The 16,155-nt window shown below is 43.7% G+C and overlaps 1 protein-coding gene and 3 non-coding genes across 4 annotated transcripts; all 4 read left to right on the top strand.

Moving 5' to 3' along the window:
• Window positions 1-177: 177 nt before the first annotated feature.
• Cct6a (chaperonin containing TCP1 subunit 6A) lies at window positions 178-15,304 on the top strand. The gene is made up of 14 exons (XM_070035629.1): window positions 178-400; window positions 1,050-1,113; window positions 2,850-2,984; window positions 4,817-4,990; window positions 5,965-6,068; window positions 7,100-7,210; window positions 8,748-8,907; window positions 8,993-9,075; window positions 10,441-10,537; window positions 11,061-11,208; window positions 11,881-12,014; window positions 13,059-13,161; window positions 14,553-14,625; window positions 14,937-15,304. Exons 1-14 carry the CDS (start codon window positions 264-266, stop codon window positions 15,007-15,009), a joined length of 1,596 nt encoding a protein of 531 aa, XP_069891730.1. The 5' UTR covers window positions 178-263; the 3' UTR covers window positions 15,010-15,304.
• Window positions 4,315-4,448, top strand: LOC138837048 (small nucleolar RNA SNORA22). The gene has a single exon (XR_011375149.1). It is a non-coding gene; the product is annotated as a small nucleolar RNA SNORA22 (small nucleolar RNA).
• On the top strand, window positions 11,445-11,578 carry LOC138837046 (small nucleolar RNA SNORA15). Its single transcript, XR_011375147.1, has one exon. It is a non-coding gene; the product is annotated as a small nucleolar RNA SNORA15 (small nucleolar RNA).
• On the top strand, window positions 12,066-12,137 carry Trnaa-ugc (transfer RNA alanine (anticodon UGC)). Its single transcript has one exon. It is a non-coding gene; the product is annotated as a tRNA-Ala (tRNA).
• Window positions 15,305-16,155: the final 851 nt, after the last annotated feature.

Below are 16,155 nucleotides of genomic sequence, written 5' to 3'. Positions count from 1 at the left end.
CCGCGGCGGCCCCGGAACGCCGGAGCCCAGACCACACCTCCCGCGCGCGCCGTGGCGCACAGCCGGCGCGACAGGCGCAGCGAGCCAATCAGCGGATGCAGCATCGCCGCGGCCCAATGGCGGCTGCACGTCGGCCGCGGGGGGGCGGGCCGAGAGCGTCAGACTTTTCCAGAAGCCCCGGATGAGCGCCTCCCGACCACGCCGAGCTGGGCTGTGACCCGAGTTCGCTGTTCTCGGTCTGTTCCTCGGCGGCGGCGGCAGCTATGGCGGCTGTGAAGACCCTGAACCCCAAAGCTGAGGTTGCCCGCGCGCAGGCGGCGCTGGCGGTCAACATCAGCGCGGCACGGGGGCTGCAGGACGTGCTGAGGACTAACCTGGGGCCTAAGGGCACCATGAAGATGTAAGGCGGGTCCACCGGGGAGGGGCCGGGGCCGCAGGGGACCGCGGCGGGCGGACGGGCCGGCCGGCCTCCCACCCGCCTCCCGTCTGCTCCTGGGCCGGTCCGAGTCCTTCTGCAATGCGCCGCTGCCTCCTGGACCCGGTGCGGGGCTGCCTGGGCGGAGGACAAAGCCGCCTGCGCGCGCGGCGCCGCCCCGCCCGCCCTTTGCGGCCTGCGGGCTCGGCCTCCCGGTGCTTGGGGGGAGGTGGGCATTGCCCTTGCACCCCTGCCGCGGGGAAGCGGGCCCTTCCTTGCCCGCCTTACACTCTTTACACGCCTTCGAGACCGCTGATCCCTCCCTCCGTCCCGGGCTCCGGGTTTCCTGATGGGATTCTTCGTTCGCTTTCCCTTGGAAGGTCGCGCGCTGATTCATCCATTTCTTTTTTTTTTTTTTTCTTTTGCCGGTCCCGTGCCTTGAACTCGGCCTGGGCTCTGTCCCTGGGCCTCTTTGTACCATTTGAGGTACAACACCACTTCCGGGGCCTTTTCTCAGTTTATTGGAGATAAGAGTCTCCAGTAAACTGAGATCCTCAGATCTTCTGAGTAACTAGGATTACGGGCGTGAGCCGCCAGTGCTGGGCTTGATGCATCCGTTTCTAACCCTTGACAGGCTCGTTTCGGGCGCCGGAGACATCAAGCTGACAAAAGATGGCAACGTGCTGCTACACGAGATGGTGAGGCTGCAGGGCTGGGCTTTCCGGTTTGGTCTGGCTTATGGAAGGTTTTCTAGTGTTCATTATCAAGGTAGAAAGAAATGAGTATTCTATCAGACAGATTGGTCAGAAATAGTAGCTCACCCTTGTAATCCTAGCTACTTAGGAGGCAGAGCTGAGAGGATCACTGTTTGAATCCAGCCCAGGCAGGAGGTGTGGCTCAAATAGATCTGCTTTCCTTAAGCACAAAAGTTGGTCCTGCACAGAAGCAGCACTAAGGGGGGGAAAAGTTAAGGGGCTGGGAAGGTAGCTCGGTGTGGTAGAATGCTTGCCTCGCATAATATGAGGCCCTGAGTTTGATTCCTCAGCACCATATAAACAGAAAAGGCTAGAAGTGGGTGCTGTGGCTCCAGTAGAGCAACTAGCCTTGAGCTGAAGAGCTGAGGGATAGCGCCCAGGCCCAGAGTTCAAGCCCCACAACCGACCAAGAAAAAAAAGTTGAGATTGTCTGCTACTCATTTGAACTTCCAGTACAGTTCAAATTCAAGAAAAAAAAAAAATTGCCTCTGATTTGAGTTCAGAATAAAATTGGTGGGGTTTTTCTTGTTTTGTTTTTGTATTTTGAGATGATCCACCCATGTGGTTCAGCCTGCTCTCAAACTTGAAATCCTTCTGCCTCAGCCTCCCCAGTTCTGGAATTAGATGTGCACCACAGCACACTTAATTCAAATTTAGGCTTTGATAATGATGTACCATGTCAACAACCAGATGTTACTCATATCTTCGGTAATGGCTAGCTGACCCAGGAGATGCACTTTTTTTTTTGCTTTTATTTACTTTTATTATTTAATATTCATGTGCCTGGTAACTAGTAAGCACAGGGTTATACAGAAAGCACATAGAAGCAGTTAGTTGTTGTGGCCTAACTGTGAAGTGAACATAGAATGCTCAGCTAAGGAAAAAGTTGCTTTAACTTCAGCAGAATTCCTCCCCAACCCCTAATCCTCAGTTGCCAGATTTATGCTTTGAAAAATTACAAACAAAAGGTAAGGGATGTAGCTCAGTGGCAAAGCGCTTGCCTAACAAGTGGAACATCGTAGGTTTGATCCCCAGTACCAAAGAAGAAAAGACAAAAAAAAAGGTTAAGAGAATAGAGTACCTCTATGCATTTTGCCTAGATTCATCACTTAAATTTTACTTTGTTGGGAAACGGGATACTGGGGCTTGAACTTGTCCGTTAGCTTTTTTGTTTGAGGGTGGTACTATGCCATTTGAGCCACAATTTCACTTTTGGAAATAAGAATCTCAACAGACTTTGCTGTCCTGGCTGGCTTTAAACTGCAGTCCTCAAGTCGCAGCCTCCTGAGTAGGATTACAGCAGGTGTGAGCCACAGTGCTAGGCTTCTTAATTTACTAATTTTTCCTTGAATCATTTGTTTTTTGCTGTTTTGAGAGAGTTTCTGCTGTGTAGTCCAGTCTGGGCCTAAACCCTCAGTTCTTTCCCTTGGTCTTCTAAGTACAGGAACTACTAGGCTTATTTTCAGAAAATTACTAGATTTATCTTACTGTTTGTCCTTATGATTGCACTTTAACTGAAGCTCAAGTCTCCTGTCACCAAAGGAAAATACCTGAGAAGTGACAAGTTTGTGCAAGAATTTTGATGATGATGAATTGATGTTAATTAAATCAGTCATATATAGCCAAATACCAGGATAACTTAAACTCAGATAATGATATAATTCTTTTTCTACTTGCAGCAAATTCAGCATCCAACAGCTTCCTTAATAGCAAAAGTAGCAACAGCTCAGGATGACATAACTGGTGATGGTACTACTTCCAATGTCCTTATCATTGGAGAGTTGCTGAAGCAGGCAGATCTCTACATTTCTGAGGTGAGCATGATTCCCTTGTCTTGTTCTGTGTAAGAGATACCTGGTGTTGATAGATTCCCGATGACTGAGGCCAAACTAGGGAGTCTGAGTCTAGGAACCTGTGTCTTTATCCTACTGTGACTATGGACAGGTTATGACACCTACCATGGCCTGAAAAAAATTACCAGGTTACATTTCATCAATCAACGATATCTATCTCTGTTTAAAAAAGAAGAAAAGTCAAAACTGAGCATTGGTGGCTCATGCCTGTAATTGTAGCTACTCAAGAGGCTGAGATCTAAGGATCATGGTTCAAAGCCAGCCCAAGCAGTAAGTCTTTGAAAGTCATCTCAAATCCAAAAGTGGCACTGGCTGGGGCTCAAAAGTGGTAGAACCCTAACCTTGAGCACAAAAGCTCAGAAATGGGAACTGGGAATGTGGCTCAGTGGTAGCATGCTTGCCTAAAATTCATGAGGCCCTGGGTTTGATTCCTCAGTACCACATAAACAGAAAAGGCCTGAAGTGGCACTGTGGCTCAAGTGGTAGAGCACCAGCCTTGAGCAAAATTGAAGCTCAGAGACAGCATCCAGGCTGGAGTTCAAGCCTCACTACCAACAAAATGCAAAAAGGCAGGGGGGCTGGGGGGGGGGCAACTGTTCAAGCATCCTACAATTTTTTTTGTTTTGTTTTGTTTTTTGTCAGTTGTGGGGCTTGAATTCTGGGCCTGGGCAATGTCCCTTAGCTCTTCAGCTCAAGGCAAGCGCTCTACCACTTGAGCCACAGCACCACTTGTGGTTTTCTGGTGACTTATTGGAGATAAGAGTTTCGTGCCTGGGGCTGGGAAGGTGGCTCAGTGGTAGAGCGCTTGCCTTGCATGCATGAGGCCCTGGGTTCGATTCCCCAGCACCACATAAGCAAAGAAAAAGCCGGAAGTGGCGCTGTGGCTCAAGTGGTTGAGCGCTAGCCTTGAGCTGAAGAGCTGAGGGACAGTGCCCAGGCCCAGAGTTCAGGCCCCATGACCGGACCCAAAAAAAAAAAAGTTTCATGCCTGGGCTGGCTTTGGAAAGCAGTCTTTGGATTTCAGCCCCCTGAGTAGCTAGGATTACAGGTGTGAGCCACCAGTGCCCAGCTTCCTACTTAATCAAAGGTTAAAACAATAATGAATACTAAACTACTGCCAGAATTTCCTAGCCAAAAGGAATGTACACTCTTATAAGTCTCCTTTTATTCATTTTTATTGCTAAATGACATGAATTAACTGCAGATAATCTGTAGGGAAAAAATATATTCTTGTTAACTTAAAATTTTAGAGATTTTTGAGGTTTTGAGGTTTAGTCTTATTCCTGGTGGTTTGCACAGTGAACACCCAAGGGTGCTTTGTAGTTTCCTTGGCTTTGACTCTGTGCTAGAGTAATATCTGTTCTTTTCCTCTGCATTCAAATGGGTATTTCACCTTTGAAATGTATTCAGAAAGTCAGCACATTTTGTTACCTTCATTTTATTAAAAATGATGAACAAGCCGGGTGCTGGTGGCTCACGCCTGTAATCCTAGCTACTCAGGAGGCTGAGATCTGAGGATTACGGTTCAAAGCCAGCCCGGGCAGGAGAGACCGTGAGACTCCTATCTCCAATAAACCACCAGAAAACCGGAAGTGGCGCTGTAGGTCAAGTGGTAGAGCGCTAGTCTTGAGCTGAAGAGCTGAGGGACAGCGCCCAGGCCCAGAGTTCAAGCCCCACGACCAACAAAAAAAAAAATGATGAACAATCCAGAGTGTCCCTTCAAAAGCTTTGGTGAATTGGACTTAATTAAAGAGGAACGTTACTACTGGTGTAATTTGTGCATGTCTGTGTAGGGTCTTCATCCCAGAATAATCACTGAAGGTTTTGAAGCTGCAAAGGACAAGGCCCTTCAGTTTTTGGAACAAGTGAAAGTAAACAAAGAGATGGACAGGGAAACACTCATAGATGTGGCCAGAACCTCTCTCCGTACAAAAGTGCATGCTGAACTAGCAGATGTCTTAACAGAGGTATGTGTGGTACAGTTGGTACAGTACGCATGGGTATCTCCAATGGTATAGATCTGTGTTCACTCCACTTATGAGGTGCTATGTGAATATGTATAGCCAGGTATTAGGTATTAGAAGCATACTTCTGGCTTTCATTTGAAAGTATCATAAAATGGAGGGTTTATTATTAGAAAACTTGAAGTTACTTGTACTTTTTAATTCCACATGTTTATGGGGAAGAGTGTGAAATATGCATACCATGTATAATCAAGTTAGCATTTGTTTCCTTAAACATCCATTTCTTTGTGTTGGGAGACACTAAACTTAAGTTTGTTTCTTTTTTTTTAAATTAAGTTGTTTTTAATAAAATGGTAGAATAGATAACTGCTACTTGGGCAGTTACGAATTGAGGTGTTTTGTTTTGGGGGGGAGGGGACATGAGTGTCTTTCATGGGGTTTGAACTCTGGACCTAGGCACTGTCCTTTAGCTCTAGCTCAAGGCCAGCACTTTACCACTTGAGCCACAGTGCCACTTCTGGCTTTTTTCTGTTTATGTGGCTCTCATAAACATGGGCCTCCTGTATGCAAGGCAAGCAAGTTCTCTATCACTGAGCTACCTTCCCAGCCCACATGAGTGGTCTTAGGCCTTTTATTTCTAGTGAATTTTATTTGCTCATGGAGAAAAGACTCCGATCAGTTCAGAAATTTTAAAAAACCTAAACTTGGGGCTGGGAAGGTAGCTCAGTGGTAGAGTGCATGCCTTGCAAGCATGAGGCCCTGGGTTCGATTACTCAGCACCACATAAACAGAAAAGGCCGGGAGTGGTGCTGTGGCTCCAGTGGTAAAGCGCTAGCCTTGAGCTGAAGAGCTGAGAGACAGCGTCCAGGCCCAGAGTTCAGGCTCCATGACCGGCAAAAAAAAAAAAAACGTGTAGAGAATAAGTGTTTCTATTTCTGAGTCAAATGTAATTTAATGGTTATACTCCTGTTTAATAGGCTGTAGTGGACTCCATTTTGGCCATTAAAAAAAAAGATGAACCTATTGACTTGTTCATGGTTGAGATCATGGAGATGAAACATAAATCTGAAACTGACACAAGGTAGGAAATGGAATGCTATGAAATACCATTTGGGTTTTTTTTGGGGGGGGGCTGGTTCCGGTCGTGGGGCCTGAACTCTGGGCCTGGGCTGTCCTTCAGCTCAAGGCTAGCGCTCTACCACTTGAGCCACAGCACCACTTCCGGGCTTTTTTCTTTTTTGCTTATGTGGTGCTGAGGAATCGAACCCAGGGCCTCAGGTATGCAAGGCAAGCGCTCTACCACTGAGCCACCTTCCCAGCCCTTGGGTTTTGTTTTGATGCTGTGTGAAAACCAAGGCCTTACACATGTTAAACAGGTGTTCTACCACTAAGTTACACTATCAGCCTGGAAATATTTATTGTATGTTTAGATAGGTCAATTGGATTAGATGCTACATTTACTGAGTATTATTTCCTTTTGAAATGGGGATGCAGTGTTTATGATCAAATAATTCTCAAAAGTTCACTGTAAGCCTGGTGCTGGTAATCTAGCTACTCAGGAGGCTGAGATCTAAGGATGGTGATTCAAAGCCATCTTGGGCAGGAGAGTCCATGAGACTCTTTATCTCCAATTAACCACCAGAAAACCAGAAATGGTGCTATGGCTCAAATAGTAGAGTGCTCACCTTGAGCTGAAGAAGTCAGGGATAGTGCCCAAGCCTAGAGTTCAAGCTCAAGACCAATCAACAAACAAAAGAACACTGCATCAGTGATTTGTTATATAAAGCATAATTAGAGACTTGGAGTTTGTCTATAAAAAGAATTTTTTTTCAAAGACTTGGCAAAAACATTTCTTTAAAGAAGGTAATCAGTTTGATAGGCTGCCAATTGAGACTATCTCTACAGAATTTTTTATAACAAATAGAATAGTTACTTTTGAATAGCCTCTCCTGTTTAGGGATGTTGCTTTTTCACAGTTGACCTCCCTAAGTTCCACTGACAGTCTTAATCAAGTAATTGTAGGAATTAAGGTATACTTCACTGTTTCATATTCTTAAATCTGATACAGTCCCAACCTGAAAACCAATGATGTTATAAATGTTGTTTTTACAGCTTAATAAGAGGACTTGTTTTGGATCATGGGGCACGGCATCCTGACATGAAGAAAAGGGTAGAAAATGCATACATCCTTACATGCAATGTATCATTAGAATATGAAAAAACGTAAGTTCATTCCCCTTTGAAATGGAGTAGACTATGGAAGGGGAGGGGGCCCGCACATGCCAGTCCTGAAGCTTGAGCCTCAGGGCCTGGGTGCTGTCCCAGAGCTTTTTCCACAAGGCTAGCACTGCCACTTGACCATAGCTCCACATCCAGCTCTTTGGTGTTTAATTGAAGATGAGATTCCCTCAGACATTTCCTGCCTGGGCTTGGCTTCAAACGTTGATCCTCAGATTTCAGCCTCTTAAGTAGCTGGGATTACTGGTGCTTGGCTACCAGTTATCTTTTGGCTAATTCTGGAACTAAATTTTGGTGGTTTGTACTCTTAGCTTTTTTTTTTTTTAATTTAATTTTATTTTATTTTGTACTCTTAGCTTTTGTGTGCTCAGTTTGTCCGGGGTGCGGGGGGTAGGGGAGGTATTTGTTTTTTTTTTGTTTTTTTGCCAGTCCTGGGGCTTGAACTCAGGGCTTGGGCACTGTCTCTGAACTTCTTTTGCTCAAGGCTAGCACTCTACCATTTGAGCCACAGCACCACTTCCAGCCTTTTCTGTGTATGTGATACTGAGGAATTGAACTCGGGACTTCATGCATGCTAGTCAAGCACTCACTAAGCCACATTGCCAGCCAATACAGTTTGCAGTTTTTGTCACTTGAGTTAAAACTCCAGCTCAGCATTTTGCTATGTATTAGAGATATAGTCTCACTGACTTCTCTGCCTAGACTGGCTTTGAACCTCAATCCTACAGATTTCAGTCTCTTGAGTGGCTAGACTTATAGGTGTTAAGCCACCATCATCCAACTGCAAGTCTTTTTTTTTTTTTTTCCAGTCCTAGGACTTGAGCCACAGTGCCACTTCCTGCTTTTTCTGCACATAGGTTGCAAGGAATCAAACCCAGGGTTTCATGCTTAACATTTATTTTTGCTTCTGTAAGAATGATAGTTTGCCTCAGTTTTGCTTTTATGGAAAACAACCTCTTAAAATGTACAACTGCCAGGCATTGGTGGCTCACGCCTATAACCCTAGCTACTCAGGAGGTTGAGATCTGAGGGTTGCAGTTCAAAGCCAGACTGGGCAAGAAAGTCCATGAGACTCTTATCTCTAATAAACCACTCAGAAGGGCTGGGAAGGTGGCTCAGTGGTAAGAGTGCTTGCCTTGCATGCAAGAGGCCCTGGGTTCGATTCCTCAGCACCACATAAGCAAACAGAAAAAAGCCAGAAGTGGTGCTGTGGCTCAAGTGCTAGCCTTGAGCTGAAGAGCTGAGGGACAGCGCCCAGGCCCAGAGTTCAGGCCCCATGACTGGACCCCCCCCAAAAAAAAAAAAAAAACCAACCAATAAACAACTCAGAAAACCAGAAGTGGCGCTGTGGCTCAATTGGTAGAGCGCTAGCCTTGAGCTGAAGAGCTAAGGGATAGTACCCAGGCCCAGAGTTCAAGCCCCATGACCAGCAAAAAAAAAAAAAAAAAAAAAGGTACAGCTAGCTCAGTTTCTCAGCTCCATAATAAAGTTTCTCCCTTTGTGTAATTTTTTTTTTTAACAGAGAAGTGAGTTCTGGCTTTTTCTACAAGAGTGCAGAAGAGAGAGAAAAACTAGTAAAAGCTGAAAGAAAATTTATTGAAGATAAAGTTAAAAAAGTCATAGAACTGAAAAGGAAAGTTTGTGGAGATTCAGATAAAGGGTTTATTGTTATTAACCAGAAGGTAAGAATGAAAATCAAACTTATAAACTAGTCTGTTTTAGTTTTTCAGGTGAAAGATAGTAAAAATAATTTTGTTTCAATTATAGGGAATTGACCCATTTTCCTTAGATGCTTTTGCAAAAGAAGGCATAGTTGCTCTGCGCAGAGCTAAAAGAAGAAATATGGAGAGGTATGGTCAGATTGTGTGGTAATGTGAATTTTACCTACTTTTGTAAGTAAATTAAGATTGTTCCTTTTTTTTTTTTTTTTTTTCATCTACTTTTGCTTTTGTTTTCTTTGTCTCTGTAGCCCAGTTTGATCTGGGACTATAGTAAGATTATTGTGCCACCATTACCACTATTCATCTTCAGGGTTTTTCGTCTCTACAACTACTCATTCTCTTCTCAGTATTTCACATTAGTGGGCTTTCACAGTTCTTTTTTTTAATTGTCAAGGTGATTACAGAGGGGTTTGTACATTTGTGCATTTCTTGTCAACTTAGTTACCCCTTCCCTCAATTTTCTCCTACTTTCCCTCCTTTCCAAACCCCCCCACCTCCATTTGACAGATTGTTTCCAACATATTGTCTTGTGTATATTGCTGTTGCATTGGTTCCCCCAGTCATGTTCTTCTCATCCATTACATCTGGCCTACGAAACATAATGTCCATGTTATAACATGTATCAAAATCTCATTCCTTTGTAAGGCTGAAAATATTACTTTGTGGGTAGGTATCACATTTTGTTTAGTTACCTGTCAGTAGACATTTCTGTGGTTCCTACATTTTGGCTATATAAATAATTTTGACCATTTCTATATACTTGTTTTAATTTAAAGCCATGACATACACTACTGACTTTTTCTTGTCAAGAGGCAACATTAAGCCAGGGACTGGTGACTCAGCCTATAATCCTAGCTATTCAGGAGGCCAGCCCAGGCAGCCAAATCTGAGAGACTCTTCGATTAATCAGCAAAAGTCAGAGCTGGAGGTATAGCTCAAAGGGTAAATTGCCAACCATGAAGGAAGAAGCAGGTTGAGAGTGTGAAGCTGAGTACAAGCCCCTGTTCGACAAAAAATGATGATGATGATGACGATGATAATGATAACCATTAAGTTTCCAAGAAGCTCTTTTCCTCATTAAGGTTCATATTGGAGGAATTTACTGACCTTGGGAAGGAGGGTCAGGAATAAAGAATGATCTCCCAGGGGCTGGGAAGGTGGCCCAGTGGTAGTGTGCTTGCCTTGCATGCATGAGGCCCTGGGTTCGATTCCTCAGCACCACATAAGCAAAAAGCCGGAAGTGGCGCTGTGGCTCAAGTGGTAGAGCGCTAGCCTTGAGCTGAAGAGCTGAGGGACAGCACCCAGGCCCAGAGTTCAGGCCCCACAACCGGACCCAAAAAAAAAAAAATGATCTCCCACTCATTGGTGGGTAGAAAGGTTTAGGTTGGAATTTTAGAATATAATTCAGTTACATAATTGTGAAAACTTTCTGAAATTTGTTCTTGTTGAACATAACATTGCTAATACATCTCAAAAAACATTTTAATATTTCAGATTGATTCTTGCTTGTGGTGGAGTAGCTCTAAATTCTTTTGATGACCTAAATCCTGACTGTTTGGGACATGCAGGACTTGTCTATGAGTATACTTTGGTAAGTGTATTTTTATTTCTAAACCTAATAATAGTGCTTGTTGTTCATGAATTCTTTAGTAGGAAAATTCAAACTCAGGATCAATCTTGTTTATGTAAATGTGATGGTTTATGTGTAATAATGACAAGCCATTGACATAAGAAAGCCACGTTTCTTTGGTATGTGTGTCCCCCCACCACGTTGGTCGTGGGGCTTGAACTCTGGGTCTGAGCGATGTCCATCAGCTCTTCAGTTCAAGGCTGGCACTCTACCACTTGAGTTACTGTGCTATTTCCGGCTATTTCTGGTTTTCTCGTGGTTTATTGGAGATAAGAGTTTCACGGACTTTCTTGCCCAGGCTGACTTTGAACACAATCCACAGATCTCAGCCACTATATGTTGGTTTTTTAAGCCAAGATTTGCTTGAATAAAGTCAGTATTTTTCTCTACTGACACATTACTTGTTCTCTATATATACCTCTCCTCGGTTCACTTATTGCACAGCCATATCCTATTTCTGAAATAATGTGTCTTCTACATATAGGGAGAAGAGAAGTTCACCTTTATCGAGAAATGTAACAATCCCCGTTCTGTCACATTGTTGGTCAAAGGACCAAATAAGCATACACTCACTCAAATCAAAGATGCAATCAGAGATGGCTTGAGGGCTGTCAAAAATGCTATTGATGATGGTAAGCTGTTTCCTGTATTTTGTTTTTCTTTTTTGTTGGTCACAGTACTTAAACTCTGGGCCTAGGCTCTGTCCTTGAGATCTTCAGCAAGGCAAGTGCTCTACCATTTTGAGCCACAGGGCCACTTCTGGTTTTCTGGTGGTTAATTAGAGATAAGAGTCTCATGGACTTCTTCCTGAATAGCTAGGATGACAGGCATGTACCACTGGCACCTTGCTTTGTTCCCTATATAACAGGCATGGCAGAATACTGTGTTCTTTCATCAATAATTTACACAGCCAGACACCATGCAAAAATAAACGTTCATTTTAAAATAACTGATGGTATGCTATTTTTACATAGTGTATCATTGTTAAAAGTGAATACAGATAAGTGAACTAATACTAATAGCTCACAAGAGGTACTGTTTGCTGTGTTAGTTACTCATATGTGGCTTTCAGGTGTGATTACATGGGTTGTAGGTATGACTAGTGGAGCCCCCTTGCATAGCAAGTATGAGGTAAAACAAGTGAATAAGCAAATGCAGTGCTACATTTAAATGGTTGTGGCCAGAGTGAATTTTAAAGTCATGGCTTCCTCATGTGTTTTCATGAATGTATGTTTTCTTTACAATTGATTCTGCCGTTGTATTTGTTGAGGCTTTAGCATTTCTCTTTTTCTCCCACCCCACAGGCTGTGTGGTTCCAGGAGCTGGTGCAGTGGAAGTAGCAATGGCAGAGGCTCTGATCAAATACAAGCCAAGTGTAAAAGGCAGGGCCCAGCTTGGAGTCCAAGCATTTGCCGATGCATTGCTTATTATTCCCAAGGTATGGATACTTATTTAGTAACCAAATTTCTTTAAACTACACCAAAACAGGGCTGGGAAGGTGGCTCAGTGGTAGAGCGCTTGCCTTGCATGCATGAGGTCCTGGGTTCGATCCACAGCAGCACATAAGCAGAAAAAAAAGCCAGAAGTGGCGCTGTAGCTCAAGTGGTAGACCGCTAGCCTTGAGGCAAAGAGCTGAGGGACAGCGCCCAGGCCCGGAGTTCAGGCCCACGACTGGACCCAAAAAAATATAAAATAAACTACACCAAAATAATTCAACTGATTCAAAGGTTTATTGATAATACAGTTAAGCTTTCTTTTGCCATGATGAGGATTTGGAGTAAGCAGATTTGATCCATTTCCTTCTTTTCTGGGATACTTGAATCTCTTTCAAATTTCTTGAAGAAAGAGATAACTTAAGAGTACTGGCCAGTGTACTGTAGCCCACACCTATAATCCCAGCACTCATGTTGGCACTGGCCTGGAGACCTTGTTTTATAGAAAAAATGTGTAGGAGTTAGATATCTGTGCAGCTTATTCTTTGTCCTTTAGCTCAGCTGCCAAACAATCATTCTCTATTATGTCCCCTTCAAAGGTTAATTTTAGTGTATTAGCAGTGTATTGGTGGGTTTGATAATTTTAAGTCTCACGGGCCTTGGCTCGTTTTTGGGGGGTGGGGGGCTCCCGTTGTGGGGCCTGAACTCTGGGCCTGGGCACTGTCCCTCAGCTCTTCAACTCAAGGCTAACACTCTACCACTTGAGCCACAGCGCCACTTCCGGCTTTTTTCTTTTTGCTTATGTGGTGCTGAGGATTCGAACCCAGGGCCTCGAGCATGCAAGGCAAGCGCTCTACCACTGAGCCACCTTCCCAGCCCCCTTGGCTGGTTTTAAACCATGACTCTCAGATTTCAGCCTCCTGGGTAGCTAAGATTATAACTGAGCTATTGGCATCCTGCATGTCTTCATTAATTTTTGGAGAAAAAAATTGGAAATAATTTCATTCTCAATCCTTAGTTTTTATCTTCTCTGCAATGAATTTGTTTAGGTTCTTGCTCAGAACTCTGGTTTTGACCTTCAAGAAACATTAGTTAAAATACAAGCAGAACATTCAGAATCTGGTCAACTTGTGGGCGTGGACTTGAACACAGGTAAGAGAATACAGCTGTTTGTACTGGGAGAAATAGACTATAAACAAGATAAAGCTAGGAGAGATGGAAAGAATAGTGATACATTGTTTTCAGTTTGGTACTGTATTATCAGAAACTCTAGGCTTCTTGAAGTAAAATATAATAATATAGCAGTGAAATGACCATGTCATAGACTTATGATACCATATTAGAAATTCTGGTTAGGATGTAGCTCAGTGGCAGAGCTTGCTTATTAGCAAGCGCAACATCCTGGGTTTAATCCCCAGTACCAAAAAAAGAGACAAAATAGTTTTGCCAGGCGCCAGTGGCTCTCACCAGTAATCCTAGCTAGTTACTCAGAAGGCTGAGATCTGGGGAACACAGGTTGACACCAGGCTATACAGGAAAGTCCATGAGACTTTTTTTTTTTTAATCATTGTGGGGCTTGAATTCTGGGCCTGGGCATTGCCCCTGAGCTCTTCAGCTCAAGGCTAGTGCTCTACCACTTGAGCCACAGTGCCATTTCTGGTTTTCTGGTGGTTAGTTGGAGATAAGAGACTTTCTTGCCTGAGCTGGCTTTGAACCGTGATCCTCAGATCTCAGCCTCCTGAATGGCTAGTGTTATGGGCATGAGCCACCAGTGCACTGATTTTTTTTTTTAATCAGTTCGTTATAAGATTATAGGGGCTGGGAAGATGGTTCAGTGGTAGAGCGCTTGCCTTGCATGCATGAGAGCCTTGTTTCAATTCCTCAGCACCACATAAGCAGAAAAGGCCGGAAGTGGGGCTGAGGCTCAAGTGGTAGAGCTCTAGTCTACAGCTGAAGAGCGAAGGGACAGCGCCCAGGCCGAGTTGAGGCCCCATGACCAACAAAAAAAAAAAATTAAAGATTATTAGATTCACAAGTAGAAAGTATAACATATAATACAAGAAAAAGGGGTCTCAGTTTAATGAAATGATTCCCTGTAAGACAGACTATACTTGTACAAAGTGGAAGACTTTTTGTCAGGATTATCATTAAGTCCTCACCACTGTCCTTGAGCTTTTATACTGAAAGCCAGTGCGCAGTGCTCTTGCCACTTGAGCCACAGCGCTACTTCTAGCTTTTTTGGTGACTAATTGGAATTAAGTCTCAAGGGCTTCCCTGCCCAGGCTGGCTTTGTACAGCAATTCTCAGATTGCAGGCTCCTGAGTAGTGTGGCGCCTGGCTGGAACACTGTTTTTAATAGGGTAAAGAAGAATATATGCAGAGTAAAGATTCAGGAGCCTGTGAGAGAGCACCACCATGGGAAGCTAGGTGTAATAAAGGTTCATCTTTAGTATATGAAATGAATCATGCGTGGTGAGAACAGCAGCTTAAAGTACTGTTACATTTTGGTCTTGATTGGCTAAGAATACTTGGTTACCTTTCAGGTGAACCAATGGTAGCAGCAGAGGCAGGCATATGGGATAACTATTGCGTGAAGAAACAGCTTCTTCACTCCTGGTAAGTTTGGGGAAACCAAAACTGAAACATCTTTTAAGGCAGGGCTGGGAACCTTTTCTCTGAATGGGACACTCGGCTATTTATAACATCATTTGCAGGCCTAGATTAGTTGAGTTTCAGGTCTGCCTGTGGTTCCTACCTGTTAAGGACTGAGTGTGCCTTCGTTTGGTCTGTTCTTAACGCACATGTACAGACACAGACACACTGTAGAGTATTGAAACTTGAACATAATGTGTGCAGTGTAGATGGAAATGGGAAGTTGGATTGAATTGGGTTTGTTTGAGCCTTCTGATGATTTTTTTCCCCCTCAGCACTGTGATTGCCACGAACATTCTACTAGTTGATGAGATCATGCGAGCTGGAATGTCTTCTCTAAAAGGTTGAATGGAAGCCTCCAACATCTGGATCTTGACTGCAGGATGATGCTGAGGATGGAAATGTGGACCTTTTTTCCAAGCTTCAAATGATGTTCAAAGGAATCTGAAAAGAGCATACTTGACACCTATTCAAATTATGACATTGTGAAATTGTAGTTACATTATTTTTTAAATTGCACTGAGTGTATCACATAAAGCAGGTCCAGAGAGCAGGATATGTGTTTTGATTTGCAGTGGTGTAAAATTAATATTAGATAAGCATATGTTACCTACCTTGTTTATTAAATATTCCTTGGGATGTATTAATGGTTTAATAATTTGTGGCTGTATTCTAACCAACAATTTCCTACTAAACATTTAAGTATTAAACTTTTCAGAAATAAGAGCATCTACAAACTTTGATGGCTTTATAAATTACTGGATCTAGCCTGTAATCTTAGCTACTCAGGAGGCTGAGATCTGAGGATTATGTTTCAAAGCCAGCCCAAGCAGGAAAGTCCCTGAGACTTATCTCCAGAAAACCGGAAGTGATACTGTGGCTCAAAAGTGGTAGAGCAGTAGCTTTGAGCAGAAGAACTACTTAGAGACAGTAGCCAGGTCCTCAGTTCAAGCCCCATGACCAACAAGTAAAATATCAGATCTTTGGATTTCATGCTTGTGAGAAAAGTGAAGTAGAGACAACAATGCACCATTAGAAATGTAATAGGACAAAATAAGGGGGCTGGGTAATGTGAAAGAACATATTTAATTGTGAAAGTACTGTACAGAGGGGTTACAATTACATGGGCAAGATAATGAGTACATTTCTTATCAAGCATTGTAGCTTCCTTCTTTGTTTCCCCTTCCCATCCTCTCCCCCCTCCCCCCCCCCCCCGCACCCCCCCCCATCCTCCCCGATATTAGGCCATTTTCAAACCAATTTTTTTTTTGGTTGGTCATGGGGCTTGAACCCTGAGACGGTATTGTCCCTGAGCTCTTCAACTCAAAGCTAGTTCTCAACCACGTGAGCCACAGCACTACTGGTTTTCTGGTGGTTAGCTGGAGATGACTCTCAGACTTCCCTGCCAGGGCAGGCTTTAAACCATGATCCTCAGATCTCAGCCTCCTGAGTAGCTAGGATTGACATTTATAAATATGCATCCGGGGGCTGGGA

The sequence above is a fragment of the Dipodomys merriami genome, unplaced genomic scaffold (genome assembly GCF_024711535.1).
Source record: "Dipodomys merriami isolate MVZ:Mamm:240054 unplaced genomic scaffold, mDipMer1.0.p SCAF_26, whole genome shotgun sequence".
In the NCBI taxonomy this organism is placed as follows: Eukaryota; Metazoa; Chordata; class Mammalia; order Rodentia; family Heteromyidae; genus Dipodomys; species Dipodomys merriami.
Note: the sequence above shows the minus strand (reverse complement) of the source record. Positions and strands in the feature narration are given on the sequence as shown.

What these genes read in the sequence shown, in the direction of transcription:
- Cct6a (XM_070035629.1), top strand. Translation starts at nt 264, where the DNA reads ATGGCGGCTGTGAAGACCCTGAACCCCAAAGCTGAGGTTGCCCGCGCG. An exon ending in CCTAAGGGCACCATGAAGAT is followed by an intron (nt 401 to 1,049) that starts GTAAGGCGGGTC and finishes AACCCTTGACAG; the next exon opens with GCTCGTTTCGGGCGCCGGAG. An exon ending in TCATTAGAATATGAAAAAAC is followed by an intron (nt 7,211 to 8,747) that starts GTAAGTTCATTC and finishes TTTTTTTAACAG; the next exon opens with AGAAGTGAGTTCTGGCTTTT.